The sequence below is a fragment of the Leishmania major genome, chromosome 23, assembly GCF_000002725.2.
Source record: "Leishmania major strain Friedlin complete genome, chromosome 23".
Classification (NCBI taxonomy): Eukaryota; Euglenozoa; class Kinetoplastea; order Trypanosomatida; family Trypanosomatidae; genus Leishmania; species Leishmania major.
The window spans coordinates 299,717-324,981 of record NC_007264.2 but is presented as its reverse complement, the minus strand read 5'-3'; the positions used below and the strand labels follow the sequence as shown (position 1 = coordinate 324,981).

At 59.5% G+C, this 25,265-nt stretch overlaps 6 protein-coding genes across 6 annotated transcripts; all 6 read left to right on the top strand.

Annotated features, from left to right (window-relative positions):
* Window positions 1-1,424: 1,424 nt before the first annotated feature.
* On the top strand, window positions 1,425-3,023 carry PRI1 (putative mitochondrial DNA primase; the record flags this gene model as incomplete). The annotated part of the gene is made up of 1 exon (XM_001683351.1): window positions 1,425-3,023. The coding sequence occupies one exon, from the start codon at window positions 1,425-1,427 to the stop codon at window positions 3,021-3,023; it is 1,599 nt and encodes a 532-aa protein (XP_001683403.1).
* Window positions 3,024-5,245: 2,222 nt separating this feature from the next.
* Window positions 5,246-6,370, top strand: LMJF_23_0670 (oxidoreductase-like protein; the record flags this gene model as incomplete). Its single annotated transcript, XM_001683350.1, has 1 exon — window positions 5,246-6,370. The coding sequence occupies one exon, from the start codon at window positions 5,246-5,248 to the stop codon at window positions 6,368-6,370; it is 1,125 nt and encodes a 374-aa protein (XP_001683402.1).
* Window positions 6,371-7,994: 1,624 nt separating this feature from the next.
* On the top strand, window positions 7,995-10,658 carry LMJF_23_0660 (hypothetical protein; the record flags this gene model as incomplete). The annotated part of the gene is made up of 1 exon (XM_001683349.1): window positions 7,995-10,658. One exon carries the CDS (start codon window positions 7,995-7,997, stop codon window positions 10,656-10,658), a length of 2,664 nt encoding a protein of 887 aa, XP_001683401.1.
* A 2,050-nt stretch (window positions 10,659-12,708) lies between these two features.
* Window positions 12,709-13,362, top strand: LMJF_23_0650 (putative spliceosomal U5 snRNP-specific protein; the record flags this gene model as incomplete). The annotated part of the gene is made up of 1 exon (XM_001683348.1): window positions 12,709-13,362. The coding sequence occupies one exon, from the start codon at window positions 12,709-12,711 to the stop codon at window positions 13,360-13,362; it is 654 nt and encodes a 217-aa protein (XP_001683400.1).
* A 1,528-nt stretch (window positions 13,363-14,890) lies between these two features.
* On the top strand, window positions 14,891-16,558 carry LMJF_23_0640 (conserved hypothetical protein; the record flags this gene model as incomplete). Its single annotated transcript, XM_001683347.1, has 1 exon — window positions 14,891-16,558. One exon carries the CDS (start codon window positions 14,891-14,893, stop codon window positions 16,556-16,558), a length of 1,668 nt encoding a protein of 555 aa, XP_001683399.1.
* A 3,621-nt stretch (window positions 16,559-20,179) lies between these two features.
* On the top strand, window positions 20,180-23,737 carry LMJF_23_0630 (conserved hypothetical protein; the record flags this gene model as incomplete). Its single annotated transcript, XM_001683346.1, has 1 exon — window positions 20,180-23,737. The coding sequence occupies one exon, from the start codon at window positions 20,180-20,182 to the stop codon at window positions 23,735-23,737; it is 3,558 nt and encodes a 1,185-aa protein (XP_001683398.1).
* Between the last annotated feature and the right edge of the window lie 1,528 nt (window positions 23,738-25,265).

Sequence of the window (25,265 nt, the reverse complement as noted above, 5' to 3'; positions counted from 1 at the left end):
GTTCATCGTTTTAGTGCGCCATGGTTGTTAGAGGTCCTCCACGGCATTGTTGCCTCACCAGCCTTTGCGAACCGCTGTGCATCTCCCTCCTTCCCTGTGTCCTGGCGGCGAGAGAGACACCGCATCTGCCGTTGTAGTTGGTGACTCTCCTTCATGCTCATCCTGTTTCGGGTTTTCTCTTTGCTTTCCTGTTTCTCCTACACAGCAACAGGCGCACTCATCTTTCATTCTCGGCCACTAATATCTCTCCACGGGGTTGGGCTGCAGCAAGACCAACACCCCGATTTCGCTAAGCGTGAAGAGCGAAACCCCGACTCAACGCGAGAGCTGAGGGACTCTTCAAATTGGTGTGAGCGCGCGGGAGTCTGCGAGATTTGCACGAAACTAAAAGCAGCGCCGCCAACATCCGTGAAAGAGGTTCGCCGTTCGCACCCGTCGAGATCTGACCTCCCTACGCCACCAAACTGCACGTGCTCGACTCAAAGTGCACGTTGGTTTCTCATCCTATACCGCGCGGTGTGCTTGCTGGTGCCTCACCGCCCCCCATCTCTCTCCGCTTCCTTACATCAGGTGCGCGCCAATCGGCATGGCACGAGGGCCTTTCAAAAGAGGGCAGAACACGTGAGAAGCGACGCGGCGGCGCTAACAGCATCATTCACAGGCAGGAAACTGTTTGACAGACACGTTCAGCAAGTGACCAAGCCACGACTGCACGTTCCTCCGCATAGACACCCCACCCCCTCCCTCCCATACACACGTGCAAACAAACATCCATACAAGCATCTACCCACGACGTGCGTGCGACGTCGTTCTCTTGTGTCTGCGACTCCACCTCTCTTTCTCTCTTCGCAGCACCCGTGCTGAAGATAGGACGGAGTGCGTCTCACACAGAACGCAGCACGCTGAGGACCAACCCCATCGCCGCAACCGTACGCACAGCGCCATAGAGGAAAAGTACGAAAAGAAAAAGACAGGCAGCAGCAATGCAGCGTCTTACGTCTGCTCGACTCTTCAAGGGAGCATTCAACGTGGGCCAGAAGCGAGCCACGAATGCTTCCGCAGGCGCGGCCGCGGTCGCCTCGCGTCCCCAAGCACTGCCTCAGCCCCACCAAGCTTCTACGATGACGCCACCGGCGGCTGCGCCAGCCGTAGCGGCGCCACAGGCTTCGTTGACCCGCTCTGCATCTCTCGTCGCACCTCCATCGACATCGGCTCCGCCATCGGGCGCGGCGCCGCCAATGCCCAAAAAGAAAATCATTCGCCGCATCATAAAGCGCAAGAAGGCGAGCGCCGGAGTCGCCACCGGCGAGGCTGTGCACCGCGCAGCAGCTGAAGCAGTCTCTCAGACGGCCGCACCGGCAGCGCCCAGCGAGCCCGCTTTTGCAGCTGCCACGGGTGCCCAGCCGCCGCGTCGTGGCCTGGCGATGCTGAACGCGATTCGAAAGCATCCGGAAGGTTCCATCGAGGAGCAACCGCAGGTTGTTACGGAGAAACACAGCGAAGAGATGGCCACTGCCCAGGAGCAGTACCACGAGCACACACATGACCGCCACCCCGCGATCCAGGAGACTGAGGAGGCTCATGAGCACCACTACCATCATGACGCGGCGAGTGAGAAGGTCACCAGCAGCAGGTACAATGCCGCATCAGCCGAGGCAGAGACGGACGCCACCGGGGGGAGCGACGCCATGGATGACGCCACCAGCAACGGTTCATCGTCATCGCGGAAGACGGCGATGGTGAAGGGCTACCGCATTGATGAGGTCGGCGCGCTATGCAGCTCGTCGGATGCCATGTTCGCCCGGCGTCTCCCGTCCGGCGGGTGCCAGTTCTTTGCATGGCCTGGTACGCCGCTGTCCGTGGCAAGCTCGGCGATTGTGTCGATGCCGGATACGATCCGCACTGTGCATGCCGTCTTTGGCCGCGCCGGAACGCCGATCGACATTGTGATGGATATCGACGCTCAGGTGCCGCAGGAGTATTGGACAATGTCGAAGATTCGCGTCTATCAGCGCAAGGTGCTAGATGACGTGCTGACTCCGCTGAAGGAGGAGATTGAGAAGATTGGCGAGGAGATCGAGACACAGGTTGTGCTGCAGTCACCGAACCTGAAGAAGGCGTCCTTTCACGTGCACACACGGCTGAAGGATGCGGCCTTCGCAGACTTCTACTCCCTCCACGGATTCCTCTTCCGTTTTCAGGATCGACTCCCGAATGTCGACCTACAGATTTATCGGCCGAACGGCATGCTACGCATGTTCAGCTGCATGAAGGAGAACCGCACGAGCGCCATCATCGTCTTCGACGAGTCCAAGTGGAACATTGGCTTCCCGGGCGGGAAGGTGAGCGACGAGCAGGCGGCGCTACACTCCATCTGCGTGCGCGACCCGTCTACGTTCTCGCGCGTGCTTACCTTCGAGGCACCGCGGCAGAGCAACATGCCCGCGTACGGCGGCAGCAAGGGAGCGTGCGGCGACGGCAGCGAAGGTGCTCTCCGGCCGCCGCAGGTGCTGCTGCCACTGACGGAGAAGGAGGCAATCGAGAGCGCGTCTCGATGGCTGCGGCAGGCGACGGAGGTAGAGGTGGGAGAGTGGCGCACGTGGATCGGCCTGGGGCTGTGCGCCTACCGTGTGGCCTACCACTTCCGCAACGCCAGGAATCTGCCTCGGCCGGCTATGGCGGAGATGCTTGACGCGTGGACGGAGGCAAGTCGCAAGTGCCCACTCAAGTTCCACAGTGGCGAATGCGAGGCGCGCTGGGCCGCCTTCGACCCCGAGAAGCTTGGCAGCCAATCCGATTGGTGGTCAGCGTACAAGCGCCTCGGCCGCTTAGAGGTGCCGATGCGCGAAGCCATGGAGCGTGAGGCCGCGTTTGCTGCGCGGTGCGCCTCACGCTACCAGGCTGCTCCGGCAGCTGAAGTGCCCTTCGCGCCAGAGCCGCCGCAATCCGCCGCCGCCGTCGGAAGCGTGACGTCGGCGTCGCGCAAGATGAAGCAGCAGAAGAAGGCGTTCCGTCGGGCTTAGGAGGGTGCGCGCACGTATGTTGTGGCTGGATGTCGGCATCCTCTTCGCCATTCCAAGCGTGTGTTTCTAAAATTCCTTGCTCTCCGTAGCGTGGCGCCGATCTTCTTGCTGCTGTTTATGCTTCGTGCGCGAAGCCTCTTTGAGGGAGGGGGCACGTCGTGGTTGTCGACTTCCAGTGCCCCGCCCCCCGCCCCCCTGTTCTTATTATCTTCTCCCTACCGTTTCCTGTGAAAGCTGGGCCGTGGACTCCTCCCCTCTATTTTCTTTTTTTCGTGGAACAGGACCTGCTTGACACGCGGGATGCGTTGACGTTGTGTATGTGTGTGTTTCGTCGTCGGCGTGCGTGTGCGTGTGCGTGTTTTTTTTTCGTGATGAGGCTAGCGCGCACGTTCGTCTTTTTCCTTCGGTCGGTGTGTGTGGTATGGGTCCGCTAGTGATGGGCCGTCTTCATTTTTCGTGTTCGTGCGATGCCTTTTTCAAGTTTCAAAGGCGCACTCGCATCATAGAAGGGTGTTTTCTTGGTGTCCCCCGCGGCACTCCTTCACGTTCTTCCGCGCTTCCCTGTCACCGCTGCACCTCCCCCTCCCCCTCGCCTTTCCTGATGTGCACGCGCTGGCGGAGAGAGCCACGCGTGAATCAAAGGTGAGGCCGTGTTGTGTGTGTGGGGAGAGAGAGAGAGAGAGAGAAAGACAGAGACGTCAGCGCCGGAGCAGCACGTGAAGCGGAAAGGAGTTGAGCCGAGAGAGGAGGCTCACGGACAGTGTTGGGGACAGTGGAGATGCCGGGTGGACGATAACGCATGCATGTGCGTACGTTTTTATGTGTGTGTATGCTGCTTAGAGGTTTGTATACGTGAGATTTGTTTTTCGAGTTGTCGCTTCTCTTCGAGTCCGGAGGACTCTGCTGGAGGTGGATCGTGACGGACTCGTTGACGCCGATGGAAGAAGTACAGAGAGGGCGGAGGGAGGTGGGGGCGACATGCATGGCAAAAAAGTTCGTGAGGGATTCAATGCTGCGGCGTTGCGGTGGTAGTGGCGTTGCGCTCCACGTGGACCCGACAGCGTTTCCTCGCGTTGTCGTGTTTTTGCCCGCCTTCCTCTCCCTCTCCCACTTCGGATCGGCTGAGCCGCTTGTGCTCTCTCCTCTGCCCTGTTTTGCCTTCGTCGCGGTTGGGCGGGTGGGGAGGGGTGTCCTTTCCGGTGAAAAGAGTGCTCCACGGTTGTCTTGTGTAGGGCGGGTGCATAGAGATGTGCGTCTTGTTGGCGTGTACGCCTCTGCGCCTCTCCCCGTGGTGCTCTGCGACGGCAGCGGCGTCCGCCTGTGTTTCGGCATCTAATTTTTTTGAAGATCAGCACAGATGCCTCCCTCTCTTTGGTGGGAAGCGGTGACGGCGACAGTCGACGACCGCTGCGATCAACCCTCTGGGCGCGCACCTCTGTGGGTATGTGCTGGGACGTTCCGCCGTATTCACGTGCGCTCGTGTGTGGAGAACACCGAAGGTTTGAGGTGAGGGTGGGGTGGGGGAGGGATAGGATAGTCATCTGCAGCAGCCTCCTCAACATGTATCCCAATCACCATGGCCACCCCACCGATGAGCACGCGGATCATCTTTTTTCTCTCTCTGTGTGTGTAAGTACGAGGGAGCTCACTTGCACACCGCGTGTGAGCGCGCGTTAACGGTCGACGCGTACATTACATTCGCGGTGGTGAAGGTGAGGGGGCGATACGCAGAGGGCAAGGCTACCGTGAGGGTCACCGGTGTCTTTCACAGCTTTCACTCGACGCTTGTCGTGTTGCCTCGCCTCGCCTCTTACACTCCTTTCTGCGCCTAGGTTCCTTATTGTGTCTTGTGTTTGTGTGAGTCTTTGTGCCATACTTCCTTCTGGGGTGTGGACAAGAGCACAGAACACCCACGCACGCGTGCAAGATTATGTGGCCCACATTCTATCCCCCTCTCTACTCCTTCTCCCTTGCTACACACGCAGCGCCAACATGCGCAGCTGATTCTCGAAGCGCAACAGCAAGGCCTCTTCCCCCTCCCTCCCCCCCAAACAAAAGGCGGAGCACACATCACCACAACAGCAGCAAGGCCGATACACACCACGGCATATCGCACTGTCTACTTGGACAGACACGGGAGGTCCTTGTGCAAACGCTCACTTATTCACATACATGCATACGCGAACTCGGTCGCAGATCCGGACGCACATTCACGAAACAACATGAGTGCATCAGCTCCTCGTGTAGGCCTTCTCGGGGCGGCTAATATTGCCTGGCGCGCCTGGACCGGCGTTCGCGCGAACGGCATGTCGGTCACCCGCGTCGGGTGCCGCGATGTCGATAGAGGGCGCAACTTTGTGAAGCGGGTGTGCGATGCGCTCAAGATCGACGAGGCGGCTGTGCCGGCGGTTTGCAGCTACGAGGAGCTTGTGTCTGCTGCAGATGTGGATGTCGTTTACATTGCCATTCCCGTGAAAGCCCGTGACCACTGGGTGAGGGAGTGCATTAAGTACAAGAAGCACGTGGTTGGAGAGAAGCCGCCAGCCACCGATGCTGAGATGCTGCGCTCATGGATCGAGGCGCTTGACCAGCAGAATCTGCTTTACATGGATGGCACAATGCTCTCGCACGGCAAGCGGGTGAAGGAGATATGCGCGGCAGTGAAGCAGATGGGTGGGCCGGTGAAGCACATCTTCGCCAACGTTACGCTGGGTGGTGACGAGGCCTTCCTGGCAAACAACATTCGCACTAATCCAGAGCTGGAGCCGCACGGCGCCCTCGGCGATCTTGGTTGGTACTGCATCCGCTACGCTCTGCACCTCATGGACTTCCAGATGCCGACCGAGGTGACGGGCCGCATTCTCAAGCAGAACGACAAGGGGGCCATCATCTCTTTCATAGGCGACATGACATTCGAGGTCGGGGGCGAGGTGGCTCTTGTATCTTTTTTCGTTTCCTTTGAAGCGGCCTTTGAGCAGACTCTGCACATCACCACGACAGAGGGCATGCTGCAGCTAGACGACATGTGTCTGCCCATGACGAGCCGGCCCGAGACGGTGTACTACGAGGTGCACAACAGTAGCTACGACAACGTGTGCGAGTCGCACAACCTCCACACCGAGGTGAAGCACACAGTTAATGGTGACGCACCCAATTCGCAATGCACGGAGCTGTGGGGTGACGTAGCTAGAATCCTCTACGCAGACGGCGAGGGAGACGCGCGGCGGCTCAAGGCGAAGGAGGAGAGCTCGCGTTACTGGGCGACGGTGTCGTGGAAGACGCAGGCTGTGATGGACAAGATGCTTGAGTCTGCCCTTATCGGTCGCAACGCTGCACCTACTGCGTAGAGAGAGAGAAGGGGTAATGTCTGCGCAGTGGTGTCGACGCGCGTCTGCATGGATGCGCGTGGCGCCCAGAGTCGGCAGCACAATAGTGGACAAACGACAAGACGACGTGTGTCTTTCAGCAGACATGGCTGCATCAGCGACTTTTTGAGATACTCGCGCTTCTTCCTCGTCCGCCGACACACCCTTTCCTCCTCTCCGCCTCTGTTCTCCCCTCACCGGCCGCGCACTCGAACAGGCATTTTCGTGGGTGCCGTTCGAGCCCCCCCCCTCCCCCCGCTTCTGCCCTTCTTTTCCTTCTTACGGCTCTCATGGGCGACACGGTTCTCTCTGCGTTGAGACTTCTTCTTTGGTCTCTATGTCACATCCCTGGCGCGGTGTTCCTCCTCCCTCCTTCTCCCTCCCTGACTCGACGTTCACGCCCATGTTGGGGAGCGGAAGAGGAAAAGGCGAGGGGTGGTGGTGGTGAGGAGGAGGAGGAGGGGGAGGGCACTGGCGTACGCTCCGCTTGTTTTTCATCCACATATACACATGCAACGTCACCTGCGTACCTCCACACTGCAGCCACATGCACAAAAAGAGAAGGCGCCTCCCGCACACTCACAGGAAAGGAGGAAGGCACATGCGAACAACCAACTGCATCACCGCAATAAAACAACGGAGGGCGAGAGGGCACAGTGTGGAGGTGAAGGCATGCAAGCGCCCATGTGCTCTTGTGCGCGACTCGCATGCCCATCCTCATCGGGCTGGGTGTATTTGGCTGCATACCAGCACGTGCGCCTGTGGGTGTGTGCTCAGCAATCACGGCAAGCGCATCGCTTGGTGTCCGCTTCACATGGCGCCTCCGGATGGCTTTGGTGACGAGAAAGTGAGCAAGTGAGTCCATCCACGTGGCGCTTCCTTTCTCGCCTCCGCAGATGCTTGAGGGTGCTTCGCACTTTCTCTTCCCTCGCACATCCTGATCGCACTGGACGTCTCGTTCTCCTGGTGCAATGCCCAACGGCGATCATCCTTTCCGTCTCGCAAACCTGCTCTGCATCTCTCCTCACCTACCCTCGACAGCTGCACCTACTGCATGACAGCTCCCAGGGTGACCTGCACATATGCCACGGTATGCACACGCACTGGCGCATCCCTTTCTCCGACCTTGAACCTGTCAGCAGAGTTTTAGGCGGCGTGGCGCGGCGGTCCATCGCTCCCACTTCTTCGTTCGCTCCTTCTCCCCTCTGCTGTGCTCTGCACACGGGGACACTTGCGACGGTCAGCGCACCCTCACCCGCGCCGCACGCACCTGCACACGTCCAAACCGGAAAGTGCGTGCACAGGAGCTGCTGCCCGGGGGCTCGCGGGTTTGCGCGCTCGGAAGCACAGCGGCACACGCGCAGCGCGGCGACGCGTCTGCTTCGGCTTCAGCGGACTCCTCCTCGCTTTGTCGCTGCGGGCGTCGGGCTTGTGTGCGACGTATCCAGAAGGCACCACCGCCGAATCGAGGCCGCCGCCACCACCACGCGGAGCCGCGGCGGTGATCTTGGGCCGTGCTGCATCTTTGATAGATTTGGCAACACACACACACACGCTAATACTCTCGATAACCCTAGTCTCTTTCCTTCTCTTCACATTCTCATTCATGAGCTGGGCGGGCTTTAGCGCCGGCGGCCTGGGGAATGGTGGGCCTGGCGCCTCGACGGGGTTTTCCTACCGGGGCAGGGGCACAGGGCGTGTCACTAGCCAATTTTCGGCCGGCTATTCACGTGGCGGAGGTGGTCTCACTGGCTACGGGGGCTACGGAAGAGGCAGCGGCATCGGCAGACCCGGAATTGGAAGTGGCGGGCTGCTGCATGAGGTGAGCAGCGGCGTTGACCGAGGCTCTGAAACGCCCCGTGTTGCCGTCATCGGCACAGGTCCAACTGTGTTTCAGCAGTGGTGGGCCGTTCACGCCGGCGGCCTCCGCATCAGCGTCGTCGTCGGCACCGACGACGCCAAGGCGACTCACAGCCGCAACGCCTTAAGAGGCACCGCCGTCGCGGCAGCCGCTAGGGACGCGGAGAGGAAGGCATCGGCAGAGAGGGCTTGTGCCGTTGCGTTGCGATGTGTGCAGTTTTATCGCCTTCCTCAGTCCAATGAAAGCGCTGCGGCCGGGGCAGACAAACCCCTGGTCGACGTGCGGGTTTGTGCTCCAGGTAGCGTGGCAGACCCGGTGGCGGGCGGCGGTGCCAGGGATGAATCGAAGAAGACTGGCGCGACAAGCGCCGTCGTCACCTCGTCCATCCTGACAAGCGCTAGTGCCGCGTCGGTCCCCGCTCAAGAAAAGAAGGACTGCGTCATGGCGACGGCGTGGAGTTGGTTCTTTAGCCTGTTGCCAAGCGGGCAGAGCTGTGAACCCGACAGAAACGGCAGCAGCAGCAGCGTCAGAGCACCTTTTCTTTCCTCAGCAGCGGTGACCGGCGCCGGCTCTTGGTCTGCGCGTTCGGGTGCCGCGTCCCTCAGTTCTACCCCTATGGCGACTGACAGCTCCGCGGAGTCTCTGGTGGATGATGTGGAGGTCATTTATTTAGTTGACTACGGCGCAGACTGTGACGAGGCTGGCGTTCGGGCGGCGCTGCTGTGGCTGCTTGAGCGCGATAAGCAAATTGTCGTGGAGTGCGCGCTGTCAGCAGAGACGCTGGCAGCCTGTGCAGCCGCTGCAGCGGCTGTAACGCGCGGCAAGCCGGAGATGAAGCGACTCTTTCTCTACCGCGGCGGCGGTTGCCGTCGCGGTTGGTCTGCCGCGGCTGTGACACAACTGCGTAAGTCCCTCGGCGTGCGGCGTGCCACGGGCAAGACGGATTGCAAGCCGTCGTCGGCCTCGAGTCCCGCGAAGACTGCGTTGGGTGGTCGTAGCGCCTTCACGACGGTTTCAACTAAAACAGCAGCGCCGCCAGTCGATAGCAATGGCGGCTTCTCGGTATTCGACTTCATGGATTCCCACATTGGAGGCGCGCTCAAAGATGCGGAGGGGTCAAGTGGCGGCGGCATGGAGAATGAGAGGTCATGCGCAGCTGAGAAGAGCTCCGTTACCGTGACACCCACCAGTACTGCAATGGCCACGCTGAATCCGCCAGAGGCAACGCCAAAGGCGGAGACGAAGCATAAGTCTTCGGCACCTGCCCCAGCCTCCATCGCTGTGGATGCGGCAGCGAGCGTTGTGGGCGCTGTGCGTCACATATGTATGGTGGTGATTGGCCACGGAAGTCCTCTTCCAATTGACTCGGCGGCGGTCGCGTCGCTAGGCATCATGGATAGTCTTGGCTGGGACGCCGTGGCGGTCGTGCTGCACCTGCTCGACTGGACGTGCCCTGATATGGTGGTTGGTCGTGTGCACCGCCGTGCTCCCGACACCCTTCAGCCCCTCTGCGTACAGGCGGAGATGTACTATGGCATTGAAGAGACCACCAAGGAAAGTGGCGAGGAAAAAGAGTCTGTAGCGGGCAGGGCCGTATCAGCGAGTCCATCCTACCTCTGTGTCTCTCTCCATATCGCCACCTGCGGGAGCGGCATTCGCCACCCAACTGACGAAGACAACGGTGATCGGGGCGTCTTTCAGCAGTCACTGCGCATCGTCGGCACCAAGGCCGTTCTCACCGTAGACCACCCCCTTCTTCCGGGTGCCTCCCCTTCCACCGCGGCGCCTACACCGTCGGCCGCGATGACGACAGCAGCGGGCCCCGCCGCCGACGGCTCTTCTCTGCTCACCGGCACCGCGACTTTAGTAGCATCACCCTCTGGGGCCTCCTCAACCGCCACCGCTGTGTCGGCGTCGGGCAATGCCACGATGCCGACGGCTCCGAAGGTATCGCACAGCTACCGGCTGGCCACTCAAGGCGTGTCCCCTGCGTCAGGTCAATGTGAGCGCCGAGAAGAAGAGGTGACCGTCGGCAGCGCTGAGCCATGCGCCGAGTTCCGGACCTGGCAGCATGTTCGCTCGCAGCTGAACGTTACAGCCACATCCGCGTCACCGAGGAGCGGGGCCGGACTGGGCTCCTATCAGCTATACAACTCCCGCTACGCAAATCGTGGTGTTGGTGTAGGGTTTGGTGCCAGAAATGGGTACTACGACCGAGGCCGAGGCACGCGCGGACGCCGCACTGACTTTGGCGGTGGCCTCGGTGCCGACCGTGCCGCGGCCTCGGGGACGTCAGTCACGGCAGAAATGGTGGATGCTGAGTCGGCTGCGTTGGACGTGCAGCATGCGTGGCTCGTGCAGGTCGTCGTGGAAAGCATTTTAGCCTCCGCAGCTAAGCCGTCCCTGTAAAGGTGCTGTACGGCAGAGAAGGAAAGCAACGAAGAGCGAGGGACCGACCAGGCCCCTCTCACGCTCCAAGGGGTGCGCGGCTCCTGAGATTCCGATTCTAGAAGACGTAGACGACACAGATCATGTGCGATGCCTTTCCTGCGCGAGAGTGAGCGGCTGCAGACAACCTATGCGATGCATCCGAGGGAGACACCCGGACAGTGCTGTGCCGCTACGTCCACCCTGCTTTTCCACAAGCCATCGCACGCAGCAACACTGCGCACGAGCAACGCGCCAGGGCCTCCGTGGATATCCCTGAAGGCTCACCTTTCCCGGTGTGTCGACGACCATACGCGCTGAGCTGGATGGCGTGGAAAACTCGGACGGCTCATCCCACTCACGCATACGTGCAACAACTGCGTGCTGTCATGCACAAATGTCATGACAGCCCCACCCGGAACGAAAAAACCCTCATCTGCAGACAGTGCCGGCGTCCCGACGCCGCTCATACGGCCTGCAGTGACACATTCCGGATTTGAAACACGGAGGTGGCGCTCATGCCTTTCCCCATCAGATGCAGCGCAGCAGTCTCTATGCGCCAGCTGCTCGACACAATGCTTTTCCCAAACCGGATGAGGCCAACACGTACAACATCTCCATCCGCGTGGCGCGCTGGTATGAGGTGAAGCCTGCCGGAACGCACCGCTTTGTTTCGGCTGCCTCAAGCGCCACTAATGCCCCTCCTGCCGTGCATTGCTCGCCGACGAGGGATCGCTTTATGGGCACGACGTCTAAATCTACCATGGCTTCTCCCTTCCGCAGACCCTTCCGTGGAATACCGAATCCCCGCACACCGAGGCAACCGCGCATCGCCTGATCTGCCCGGGCACCTGTGGATTACGGTAGAGCGCATCGTGTTCGCGCTGTGGAGAGGAGTGACAGTACCCGCTGCCAAGGTTGTGTTCCATGGCTCCGTGGCGTGCTTGGTCTGGTCGCGGGAGCGGCGAGGCATGTCCCTCGGGATGCGAGAGAGATGTCCCCCTTCCGTGAAGAGGTAGAGAGCGGGGAGGCTAGAGCGTTGTCTTCTTTGTCTTCCTTACATTTTAGTCAATAGGTTTGATGTAGCTGTCTTGCGCTTCTTTCGTCCTCCATCCCATCCCATCCCCGCTCCGCTCCACCTTGATATTGGCCGACGGCCTGTCATTTTGCTTTCGGGTGCCCTCCCCCCCCTTCCCCCTCCTCCCGAGCCTTCGGTGAACCATGGAACTGGCCCTCGTAGATACCTGGAGGATGAAGATCGGGGAGGGGGAGGGGAGGGAGGGCCTCAGCTCTCTGTCTTCCAGCAGCCGATAAAGGAACATCATTGCCCCAAATCGGTCCTCCATTAGTTTTCGCCAGCACAGTTCACTTGCTCGTAGGGGACACCCATTCCGCAGCAAAGAAAAGAACGAACCGACAACAACAGCACCGCGCTGTGCTGTTCCGCACACGTGCTCCGTGTGCTGCAAGCGGTCGTCGATGGAGACGTCTATCGCTGCTCTCTCTCTCTCTTTTAGCGACTGCTTGTCTCATGATGCACACATGCGTGCAAAACGCCTGTTGTGCTCCCGCTCGTGTTCGTGCCGGCGCCGCACGCGGGCATCACGCGGCAAGTTCAAAGGGGAGGATGAACCGACTCGCCCACATGTCGCTGCTTGCTCGGTGAATCTGCATCGACACCTCTCTCCTCTTTTTCCCATGTTTTCCTCCTCCCTTCGCCTTTTCCTCACTGGCATACGTCGTCGAAGTGACGAACCCGCCATCGCACTCACATCGCTTCTCTCGACTTGACTGCTGCTTCACCTGCTTGCGCCCTCGATCTCGCCTCGCTGCTGGCCATCACCGTATCTGTTGGCATTCGCTGAGCGTTTTCTTTCTGCCACTTTCACTGCTGCCGCCTCTTGGCAGCGACCTCGACCACCGGATGAACAGAAATCAAGGAGAGGTATCTGCTCCCTATACCTGAGCAGTTTTCTGCTAAGAAAGTGCTAGTGCTCGCGGTTGCGCAGCGCATCCTGAGACTTTGTGAGGAATGGCCAATATCATCACTCTGAAGAGTGCATGGGATGTTGACCGCCACATTGTGCTGGACTCCGCAGACAAGCTGGTATTGATCCGATTTAGCAGCTACACTTCTGCCGCAGTGGAAGCGGAGGAGTACAGTCGACAGGTGAAGCGTGGCACCGCAACTTCGACCTCCACAGTGGCCGAAGGATCGTCGAATTCGTCTTCGTCGGCGCTACCTACCCGCAAGCGCAGGCACGACGATGCGGATGGAAATAGCGCATGTGCGGTGACGTCGGCGGCGACAGCCGCCCTCTTGTCTGCCAACGTTGACGAGCACTACCTGCGCACGCGTCAGATGGACGCGTTGCTTAGCGAACTCGCGCCTAAGGTGCGCAAGTACTGCACCATATACTTTGTGGACACCCGTGAGGTGACGGCCTTCAACGAACTATACGAGCTGGGCCACGACCGTGACCCGTTCGCTGTCATGTTCTTCTACCGAAATCGCCACATTCGAGTCGACGTCGGGACGGGCAACAATAACAAGATCAACTTCTTCGCCTTTGAGGACTTGTACGACTTTTTGCCCATCGTAGATGCTGCCTACAAGGCGGGTCGGCAGGGCCGGAGCATCGCCAGCTGTGATCGCAAGTTCTCTACGGTGGCGCTGCGCCGATAAAGCCGTGCAAGAGACAGAAGGGAACATTATGGCCCAACCCCCATTATGCATGGAGACACACACGCAGCGCATGGTGTGCTGCTCCGTGGCCTGATTACCAGTGATGGGCCACGCTCAGCCGGACATATTAAGGCGCGTTGGCAGGCATGAAGGGACGCGCATTAAACAAAAACAAAAAACAAACAAACGATGGAGCACCAGTGAAGCCTGCCAGTGATGAGTTCGTCAACTCGGATGCGGCGGTCACAGGCACCACTGTACTGCGTCCTTCCCTTACACATCCTTTGCTGTGTTGCCTTTACTTCATACTTCTCTCACCCTCTCTTGGCCTCCCCCCTTCGCGGCAGCGGGGCGTACGGTTCGATGGCCAACACATGCACTTGACGCGACTTTTTCTCGTCTTCTCCCTTTTCGTCTGTGACTGCACATCCCAACATGCACGTGGTGATACCGCGGCCGTCATCTTTGCATGTGTGATGCTTGATCTAACGGATGTGGGTGGGTTGGTGGAACTCCTCCTCCTCCCTCCCCTCAAACACTTTCACACGAAACAACGATCCGCCTCCCCCCCAAAAAAAAAAATTGAAACGCTCGCATACCATGCATGTGACACACGCCCACCCGTACTATGGGAAAATTCAGCATCACACCTGAAGACGACGCTAAACAGACGCACGCAGATACGCACAGACAGACGCACACACGCATATATACATATATATATATATATGCTTTCAGCACGCAGGAATCAGTAGTGGACGTCAAACACGGCCGAAGATCCCGCTACGACGGAAAGCACACACACACACACACATTGAAACCGAGACACACAAAAGCGAGGGCAGAAGGCTGATTTAGCACCACGTCTTCTGTTTGTTTTGTAGCTCGTCTCTTCATCCATTATTCTACTTGTGCTCCCCCTACCCCCACCTTTTTCAGCCCCTCTCTCGTATCACATTCGTCTTGGCCGCGTATTCCTCATCCGCCGCACCAGCTCCACACGGCCGACGGAACAACAGCTTCAGGCCTTTATTTTGATGATTTTTATTTCCCCCTTCAGCTCTTCGTTTCAGCGTGTGTGCAGCGCATTCTCTCTGTGCTTCTCATTCTATTGCTCAGCGAACCGGGACAGCGGAGTTGTTGTGCGTGTTCATCGTCACCAACGCAGCTGGTGAGTCAACGGGTGCACTTGTTCGTGATTGCTGTCACTGACATTGACACCGTTGCTCTACACATTGTCTAGATCGTTTTTTTTTTTGGGCTCGTTTCTCTCCCATCATTACCAGACACTCATCGACCTACGGCCCGAGTCGTTACCGCAAGCTCGAGCGACAAGCACGTGTTGATCTCTCAACACCCCCTCCCTCTTCCCTCTTTCCTCCGTTTCTCTGAACACCCGCTGAATACGAAGAACAGCAACAAAAAGCAACGACAGGCAAGAAAGGGCTGAAGCGTCGGGAGCACAGAAAAGGAGGCACCTCGGACAGGCACGTGCGCACAGTGTGAGGGATACAGCAAAAAACTCGCCATGAAGCTCTTACACGCCGTTTCTCGCCGGCGCACACTGTTGTGCGTCGCGGTCGTGCTGCTGTTCTTGGCTGTCGTGATGACCTTCGTGCATGCCCAGGAGGTGGCGGCCACTCCAACGGATGCTGCCGACAAGCCTGGTGCTCAGCATACTTCGGTGCCGACAGAGACTTCGGAGGAGGAGGCCCGAGCTGCCACTGCTGCTGTACAGGCGGCTGAAACTGAGGCGGCGGCCGTGAGGCAGCTTGAGGCTGAAGAGCAGGCTCGGCGCGAGGAGGAGGAGAAACTCGCAGAGCTCCACCGTCGCCAGCAGGAGGAGGAGCGTCGGCGCGAGGAGGAGGAGAAACTCGCAGAACTCCACCGTCGCCAGCAGGAGGAGGAGCGTCGGCGCGAGGAGGAGGAGAAACTCGCAGAGCTCCGCCGTCGCCAGCAGGAGGAGGAGCGTCGGCGCGAGGAGGAGGAGAAACTCGCAGAGCTCCGCCGTCGCCAGCAGGAGGAGGAGCGTCGGCGCCAGGAGGAGGAGCGTCGGCGCCAGGAGGAACAGGAGGAGCTTGAGCGTCGCGATGAGGAGGAGAGGGCGAAGCGGAGGATCGACTCTGTGGACATGATCCGTTACTCTGCCGAGGAGCTGCCGCAGGGTTGCGCGAAAAGCATTCAGGAGTACCTCTTTCGTGTACACGAGCACCGCCAGCATACGGCGGCTGCGGTTCGTGACGCCCGCTCGGAGCTGAATGAGGCCCTCGTGCACGCCCCGAACAAGGTCGCAGAGCTGGAGAAGCGGCTGGCTGCGAGGCAGGACGACTTGCTGGTCTACGACATCCAGACACTGCGCATGTATGGCGGGAGCGTGCCCAAGACGTGCATTGCCGAGTCGAAGGCGTGGCTCGATACTCAGCCAGACGTATCTTCGATGAGCGAAGTCAAGCAAAGGCTCGCTTACTTCTTTCGTCTCACCTTCACGCATTGCAAGGTGCTGTATCTGACCGCACGTGGCGTGATGCAGTACATGATCGACTCCTACACCCCCGTTGTCAAGTCTTACACGAAGTCAGTGCAGTACTACTGCGACAAGGCGAGTGCCATATACGCTGAACTGCTGCCTGCGTCTGGTAAGCAGCTGGATATGCCGATGATGGATCTGGCAAAGAAGATCGCGGTTATGGTGGGCTACGCGGCCGTGCCGGTCGGCCTCGTCGTTGCTGCCGGCATCTTCGCTGTCGCTGTGCTTCCCCTAATGGTGGCGGCGGTGATCATGTACGAGTATGTGTACAAGGTCTGGTTGGAGCTCTTCATTGCGTATTACACCTACGGGGCTAAAATGCCTGACGGCGCTGTCACCGCTGTCAAGAGCACCGTGGCCGCGGCGCGGGCAGGCGAGTGGGCTTCCATCGGCAACAGCCTGTTAGACGCGTTACTCGACCTCGTTTCGGATTCAGACGCCGACTTGTACAACGGAGTCGTTGCTGTTTACCTGGTCTGCAGCATCGCGGTGGTCTGTGTGACTTTCATTTGCTTGTGGTTCTCTTGCTGCGTCTCTGGCATGCGCGGCAAAAAGGGAGCGAGACCGCTGCACGCGGCCTCGCGCAGTGCCAGTGACGACAGGAGCGGCATCAAGAAGGCCCCCGCCACAGGTGGTGCGGCGGCTGCGGCGGCCAAGAAGAAGAACTAGTGCGTTATCGACGTCTCTACATCATGAGCTGCTCAGCAAGCCTTCTGACTGTAAGGAAGGGCAGACTTCAGGAGACGTGTTCAAGCAAAGCGCACACGAGTGATGGGGTGTGGTGGTTGGCGTCGTTTCGGCGTTCCGCTCTTGCATACGTGCACTTACTTATGCGGAAAGTGTCAGAAAGAAGTCTTCCCCTCACCTCTCCTCAACTCCCTCCCTTCCTCTCTCCTGTCTGTGCTGCTGCTTTGCATGTTGGCGAGGCTGGTGCTCACAGTACGTGCTTCGGGTGTATCCTTGTGTGGAGAGGAAAATTCACTGCCTAATGGCCAGCCTCCCCTCATCTCGTCCCCCTCCTCGTCGTTTTCTTTTCGGCTTGTGTCTTCATCACCTGACGCCCCTACCCCCCCTTTATGTTTGTTTCGCCTTTGGTTCTTCCCTCTCTTTTTGTTTTCACCTGCCCCCTCTCTTCTCCTTTTCGTCCTCCTCGTCCTCCCATGTTCCGGTGTGCATGCGCTCTAACCGCCCGCGCCACGTAGGCCTCTGTGCTTGGAGAGCTCATCATTGCCTTCCACGGTTGGGTGGTGCGTGCGCGCAGCGTTCTTGCTGGTGTGGCCACGGCGCAAGCACAGGTACCCCCTCCCCCAGACGTCATGCGAAGGCAGCGGCGGGCGGCGGGGGAGGGGTGGGGAGGGCTGGTCCGTGGGCCGGTGGGTGGGTGGCAGCAATGAAACGAACAGAAGCTGAGGAAGTAAAGAGCAAGTGGACAATACAGCAAGCAAAGTGAAAAATGAAGGGCGGGCGACTGTCCCTTAGTTGTGGCCTCTCCTGCAACCCCCCACCCCCCAGAAGGAAGCTTGTCGTCTTGAGGTGCCGTTGCTTGATGCTTTTTTTTCAGTTTATTATTATTAGGGGAGGAGGCGGGGAGGGGGAGAGGGCTGTGTTGGCGCGTGCGTGTCTCCTCGCCATCCCCTCTGCACCCCCTTTCTCGCATCCCATTTCTCTTCACTGTCTCTCTCGTTCTCTGATTCCGAGCACCATCACCATCGACCCCCTCCCCGCGTCCTTTTCCACGCCCCTCTCATTTTTTTCTTCGTCCCTTTCCCTACCCCCTTATATATTTTTTTCGTTTTACATATCGGCTGTTTGCTGCATGGGGCTTCCGATGTCGTTTCGGGTGTTGTTGATGTTGTTGTTTGTGTCTCTGGGAGGAGGGGGAGGGGCACATGCCCGGCCTTCTTTGCGCTTCTCGTGTCCGTTATTTATTTATTTGCTGGTGTTGTTTCGATTAGCTTCTCATGTGTATGTATATATATGTGTGTGTGTGTGTGTGTGCTCTTCCACCTTTATCTTTAGCGGGTTGTGTGCTTGTGCAGCCGCGTGCACACACATACACACACACACACACACATATATATATATATATACATACAGACGCACACACGAGAAGCACGCCCATCGTTGCCACCCACATACGGAGAGACAAGGATGGACGGACAAGCGCAACGCAGAGTGTGTGAGATGTTTCATGGTGACGTCACTCTCTCTCTTTTTGTATTGTGTGCATGGGTGGGACCTCTCCGCTTGCCTAGCGTCGCCAACGTTGAGTGCGCAGTAGCTTCTGCGTGCCTTCTTGTCTTTGTGCTTCTGGAACTGAGCAGCATGTGGTGATCTGTGTGTCTCTCCCCTCGCTATGCGCGTGCGTGCTGTTTTGCTCATCTGCCTCCGTCTCCCTCCCTCTCTCCACACAATGTGCGTCATGCCTGTGCGTTAAGCGTAAAGCCATGTGCGTGTGATCTGCTTGCGGGGGTGCCGGGGGGAGGTGAAGGGTGCTATGCTGCCGCCACCACTACTGGGACGGGAAACGGCAAGAACAGCAACCAAAAACAAAGAGCAAAGTGGTGTGCACAACTCTTCGATTATTTTTCTCGCCGGACTAAAATAATCACCAAGGATGCAGGCCAGGCGACTGTTACTCGTTTCTCCTTGGCTCTCCATCGCTTTGCCTGACTAGCTCTCCTCCACACGCGCGAGACGACACACTCCCCTCTGTACTCCACAACCCTTATGTGGGTGCACTCTGTGAAGCCACGATCCGGCGAGCGGTGCGAAGAATAGTTCCATGTCTTCACCATCATGCTGACGCATGTCTGGTTGTGTGGGGCGAGGGGGTGGTGTTGGCTGTGGTGTACGCAGGAATAGCCGAAGGAAGGGATGCGATGTCTGATTGTGCTTGCGAGTGTGTGTCTATCTCCTCGCTGCGTGTGTGTGCGTGTGTTGGATGAATGCATTGAGTTCTAACAGCTGCAGCGAAAGAAGCGAAGGAAGAGGATGCGCCATGCAAACTGTGAGGCAGTCACACGGACGAACAAGGAGACGGAGGCGCTCCCTTCGCGTCGGGAGTGCGGATCTCCTCCACGACGAATTTGGTTGGGGGAGAAGGGGGGAAGACGAAGAGGAGAAGAGTGCGCTCGCTAGAGCGTGGGGGGGGGCCGGCGAGCTCGTTCTCTACTTGTGCAACCGTGCATGTGCGCATGCTTTGGTGAGCGGTAAACAGCCCCACTCGCACTAATGGTGAAGTGGGTCTTTTCGCTTTCCTACGTCCACGCCTATGCACACGCGCGCATGTTTTTCCACGGTCTCTCCTTCCTTTTTTTTTTTCCTCACCACCCCCGCTCCTCCTTCTCCTCCCTGTCCCAAACGATACACGGGCGCACGGCAACAAACACCTGTGCTGATGCTTCTGCGCCACGTGAGCTGGACTTCTCTCTTCCCCCTCCTCTGCATCTCCATTGCCCAGTCCACGTCGGCTCGTCTCTCCTGTTCTTGATGTGATCACCACAAACACACACGCTTACACACACACACACACACACACACACACACTTCGTGCGCACACGCACAACGTTCACCGCGCGTACGGCAACCGCTGACAATGCTGTACTCCCCACCACGGGCACCGTCTGCATCCCGGTCTCCTTTCGCACACACACAGATAGACAGATAGACAGATAGACCTCCTGCGCCTGATCAGCCTTCTCCTCCTCCTCCTTCCTGGCTGACTGCGCTTCTCTTCTCTGCTGTGTTTGACCTCTTCTCCCTCGTTTTGTTTTTCTTTGTTGCACCCCAAATACAGAGTCCAAGGCGAACTCACTGACCGCCATGGACAGAGACGTGAATGAGCAGCCGCGGTGGCAGCGCCGTGTTCTTCATTCCGCCGCCGCCCGCCAGCAGCGGCGGGATGACAGCGGTCATAGGGAGACGGAGGTGGTCGCAGCACCCTCGGTGCGGCTTGCTCCCTCCGTAACTGGTGCACAAGGGCCCACGCCTGTCGCGCGGGCACCAGCACCGCGGCTGGTGGGTCCGTCGTCAATGCCAGGAACTTCGCCACGCGCCGCTGGCGCTGCTACTCCTAGAGAAAGCAGGTCAGACTTGCAGGCCTCTGCTGCGGCGCCTCATGTTGGTTCTGGGGGTGGCGGAGCAGCCTCCATGACATGCAATAAAAGCAGCAGCTCCGCTGCGTCTGGGGCTGCCGCCGCGGCTTCCTCACCGGAGCCAACTCCAGCGATGGCTAGTATGTCCTCAGCTGCGGAGGCAGCGATGGAGTCTGCCATGGCGGATCGGCGAATGATGGTGGACCGTACCCTTTTCAGCACCATCACCTTCTCCTCTCCGCTTTTTGTGAACAACATCTCTCAGCGGCTGTTGTACCCAGTGCTGCAGAGACACCGCGCTGAGCAAAAACGTCTCCTCGCCACTGGCGGACCAGGCGGTAGGGACGGCAGCAGTGGCGGCGCTGGAGGGGCACGCGGTGGCGGTAGCGCCGTTGCGGGCACGCATCTGGACAGTGAGGCAGCCCAGTTGTTGGGCAGTGACGGCACACCTCTGTTTGGCAGCAGCCGAATTCCAATGAGCATGCGAGCTCGAGCAGGGGCGATTCTCAACAAAAGCGGCGGCACTGACGCCGACCGCCGTCCCGGCGGCGGTGGCGGCGCATCCGACGTGGACTTTGCGAGCCTTGCCGGCCAGCTCATGTCCACGCTGGAGGAGGCGGCGGAGGAGGTGCGCCGCTTACTCGAGGAGGAAGAGACGCTGCTGCACCGCGAGGAGGTGCGGTGCAAGCGAGTTGAGATCCAGGAAAAACGGCGGCTGGCAACAGTTAGGCTCGGGCTCGAGGGCACCTCCGCGCGGCTTCAGCTGTACGAGAATCGCGTCAGCAATGCGCAGGCAGCAACGGCGGGTATCGAGCAGCATCTGGCCCACTCTAATGCACGCGTGCAGCGTGGCAAAGCGGTGTCGCAGCTGCTGCGCTACTTCAAAATGATGACGAGCATCTCGAGTAGCGAGCTGCGCGCGCTGCTCGAGTCCATCTCGGCTACCCGCAAAACCCAGCGCGCCGCTGTGACGACGCGCTGGGCCGCCGGGCGCGTGTCCGCCTTCCGCCCTCGTTTCTACACTACGGTAATCAACACCGCCGGCTCCGTCACCACACGCGCTGTGTTGACCTCCTCGGGCTCGGCAGGCGTTGGCGCGAATTCGGAGAGGGATGACGACAGCAGCGTGGCGAAGCGGTCTGCCTCAGCGACTGCCGTGGCTCCAGTCGCCGATGCTCCGCCAGCGCGTACCACGCGCCGACCCCGCGTGTTTCGCAGCGGCGCGCGACGTCGCAGTCCAGCTGCAAGTAGCGACGCCTCCCCTCTTTCCCAGGCGCGCTTGCTCTCACCGCAGCTGTCTCCTCAGCGTTCTCCACGAGCCGCCACCGGCAGAGACATACCAGGCGACGACGACGACAATGCAGTGCGTATGCAAGGTGGGGTTGGCGGTGACGCGGCGGCTGAGCACGAAGAGGACGAGCGGGAAGAGGCCAGAAACGACGACGAAGCGGCGGCGGCCATGGAGGACGGCGGTGACGGCACGGACGGGGACGCGATTGTGGACCTGACACAGGTGCGCATGCAGCGCGCCGAGGCCGCCGCCGTCGCAGCCGGACTTGACCGACTCTTCGCTCTCCGCTTCTGCACTGAGGCGCAGGTTGAGTGGTGCCAGCGGCTCACGCTGCTGGCGAACGAACTCGGCGACTTGGCCACCAACGCGAAGAACGTTCGAATTTACGTAGACTGGTTGCGCAAGGAGCTCGTGTCTGACCTCTTCCACGTCGTGACGTGCTTCAACGACTTCTACAATGAGCATCCACAGACGGCCGTGTATCAGGCGTACGGCCGCGCTCTGCTCAAGACTCTTGGACGCATCTCGTCCTTGTACAACACACTGACAGCGTCGAATGATGAACTACTTTCGCTGTTTTTTTCTCGCTCCATCAACGACTTGGGCGTGGTCCTGTTTAGCGAATGGAGCCCGAAGCCGCTGCCAGGGCTGCCACCGCTGCCGCAGTCGTCGGAGTTGCGTGCGATGGACCACTACCGTCAGCACACTGACAAGGAGCTGCAGCGGACCTTCCGCTTCCTGCTCGACCGCATTCGCCGCAACGTCGTCGTCGTCGAGACGATCTTCGGTACCACCAACACGGCTCGCCAGCAGCTGCTGTCGCGTGTCACGGACGGCGTGGTGAGGCCGTTCCTGAGCCAGCAGATCAAGCTGGCGGAGACGCAGGCGACGTCGATGATGCAGGCGGAGGGGAGCCTAACCCCACGCACAAAGCGGCGCTGCGGCGTGCGGGTGGCCGACAGCATTGCCTACCACCACACGATGGAGACGCGCCTCTACTCCTTCTACCAGGAGTACGTGAAGGAGCTCAAGAACATCTTCAGCGCCAACCAGGTCGACTTCCTCGGCCGCTGCGTGGACGTTATCTTCGCGCAGCGAGGCGCCTATAGCGCCCAGCGCACGGAGCTGGAGCTCCTGAACCGCTACTTTACACTGATCGAAGAAAAGTACACGCGCAGTCTGCACGCCATCCCGGACGAGTTCTTTGACCTACGCGAGGCGCACATGGCGAAGATGAAGGAGGTGATAACGTGTCTGACGGAGGTGGCTGGTCGCGTGAAGACGTACGCGCTTCCTAAGGAGGTGGGCCCGTACGTGTACGACCTCATCAAGGCCACGCTCGTGTACGTCGGCAACTACCTCGATGCGGAGCTGCGCAAGGTTTTGGATTCGCTGCGCAACGATCGCGATAACTGGCGAGTTAAACCCAAGTCGGAAGACGAGCTGTTGCAGCCGCTAAAGATGGAGCCACAGCAGTGTGCGATCCGGATGCTGCTCTTCGCCCAGTCCTCCCTTATGACTCTCAGTGACACGACAGATGCCATCTGCGTCCCGCTCCTGCGGCAATACCCGCGGCTCGTCCAGGACGTTGAGGAGGCTCGCAGCTCCGCTCTGGAGGCGGTAGATGAGCGCTCGGAGCGCGTACTGAACATGTGTGTGCATGCAATTCTGCTTCGCTCCCTCTCGATTCTGCAGCACTATCAGCTGAAGAGCGACTACTTGCCCAAGGCGGACTCGAAGCACGACGACGCCGACACGGTGGCACCGCCGTGCACGCGTGCCTGCACTTTGTTCTGCTACTACATCACACGCCAATTCGACATGGCTTCCGAGTTTATTCGATTGTCGAATGGGCAGGTGCACCAGCGGCAGATGTTGTCGCAGACGGCTGCCGGCGGGGCCCTCGGCGCAGCGGTGCAGCAGCATCAGGCCGCGCGGGCAGCGGCGACCGATGTGGTCAGCGGCACTGGCGGTAACACCCCCCTGCTAGAGTCGGTGATGCCGTCCTCCACGAATGGGGCGTTCACAGCCGCGTCTGCCTCGAGCGTCAGCGCCGTGCGGGCGCGCGCACGCACAATGAACCTTCAGCAGCTTTTATACGGCGATGGCGGGCCGTCTTCCTTTGTGCGCACCTTGGGTGTGTGCCTGTACCGTGGCATTTCGGCTCACCTCAAGAGCTTTGTTGCGAACGACCGCGGCGCGCTTGTGTATAAGCAGGACGTGACTGCCTACAAGGAGGCGATGATCCCACTCACGAGCACGCCAGGACTTGGTGGTGCCGTGGTCGAGGTGCTGTTCCAGATGCTGAAGGAAACGAGCAGTCTGCTCATCATGCCACTGGATCACATTCGCGAGGTAAAGGAATCAGGCTATCTGAAGCTCATGTCGGCAGAGGAGAAGCTGCGCTACCTGCGCATCCGCCAAGACTTGCGCTCAGCCATGAAGATAATCTTCCAGTAGGAGCTTTGCGAGACAGGAAGGCAATTCACAAAGACGGCTGCACAGGTTTTGAAGAACCCTGTCAAGATCCGTGGGTTATTCTTGGAGCACTGGCAAGGAGTCGTTCCGAATCGCGTTTTTTTTCTTGCAAATCTCCTGCTCTCTCCGCGTCTGCGCGCCTTGTGCTGATCTCATGCTGTCAGGCAACACGTGGGCTAGGATATCTTGCCCGTGCTTAAGGGAGCAACGCAGTGGAGCTCCTCTCTGGCACATCTGTGCAACATCCCTTCTCGTGGACATTGCCCTGCCGAAGTGGTACACACCAGCGTAGCACTTCCTGCGTTCGAACCGGCTGTAACGCATGAAAGCTTGCATCACCGGCTGTGAAAGGGCGCGGGAAGCGCGAAAGTGCCGAGAGCTCATTCCTTATTCGGTGTGGCGTTGCTGCGACCTCTTATCTTGTCGTTTTCGGGTCAAGAGGCAGGTATATCAGCGAGTTCCCTCCGCTACTCCCACATGGCACGGCTGGAGTCAGTGTTGATCCACAGTGCCGCCGTGTGGTGGGATGGTGCTGGTCAGAAACTGCGCGAGGGCCCCTGTGCACCTTCACACCAGAGCAGCCGCAGTGATCGTGGGTGCCCTAAAATACGCACACAGCGGATACCCACTGGGAGAGGCCGATCCACTGCCCCCCGACCCCCTAGTGCTGTTGCGCCGCACCTGCCTGCATCCGTCCGCAGCCACGCCAGGAGGCCACCTTGCGCACTTGGCGTGGGGATGGGTGCACGTGCCGGATGACGGTGTCGTCACAACGGCTCCGCAGCTCTCACGTCGGTGTGCAGGCATCGACCCCCCTGGGAGCCCCGCACGTGCACACCTCCGTCATGCGCAGCGGTCGCGTGTGCGTCAGCGTATCGTTTGCTGCCGGGCAGCGGGCGCACCCTCCGGACGAGGAAGAAGCCAGCGTCGTGCGCGCAGCGACTCTCCCGTGTTGCGGCGTTGCCTTACTTGCTGTGGGTACATGGACACCAAGATAGGCGCAGCCGCGACGCGCTATGAGGATGGCGCACTCACAGGTACACGGACAGGGAGCTGCGGCTTACTTGCTTGCGGCCCCGGCGCGGAGTGTGGAGCCGGGACTTGACCTGCTGCAAAAGGCTGCTGGGAGACTAAGACACAGGAAAGCACATGCGGCTGCTGCCACGGGCTCGCTCTCCCTCCTCATGGCGCTCTCAGGGCGGGCCCTGCGATTGCGGAGGGTGGCGTGCGCCTCTCACCTCAGTGTGTCTGTGGTCATTATGGATTGGAACACATGGACAAGGTGGGCAAGCCTGCAACATCGGCAATGCCGGAAGCACTGGCACCAACTGTATGAATTACCGATTGGGTCGCACTGCTCTCCGACGGCAGGACGGTTCGTGCTAGACGACCAGGGGTTAGCCGCAGTGCGACAGCGGGAGGTGAACTGTGGCTGTGTAGGCGTACGCGTTGGCGGACGCGTCGGTGACAATAATAGACCAGTCGACGAACTTTGCCTGCTGGATTCTCT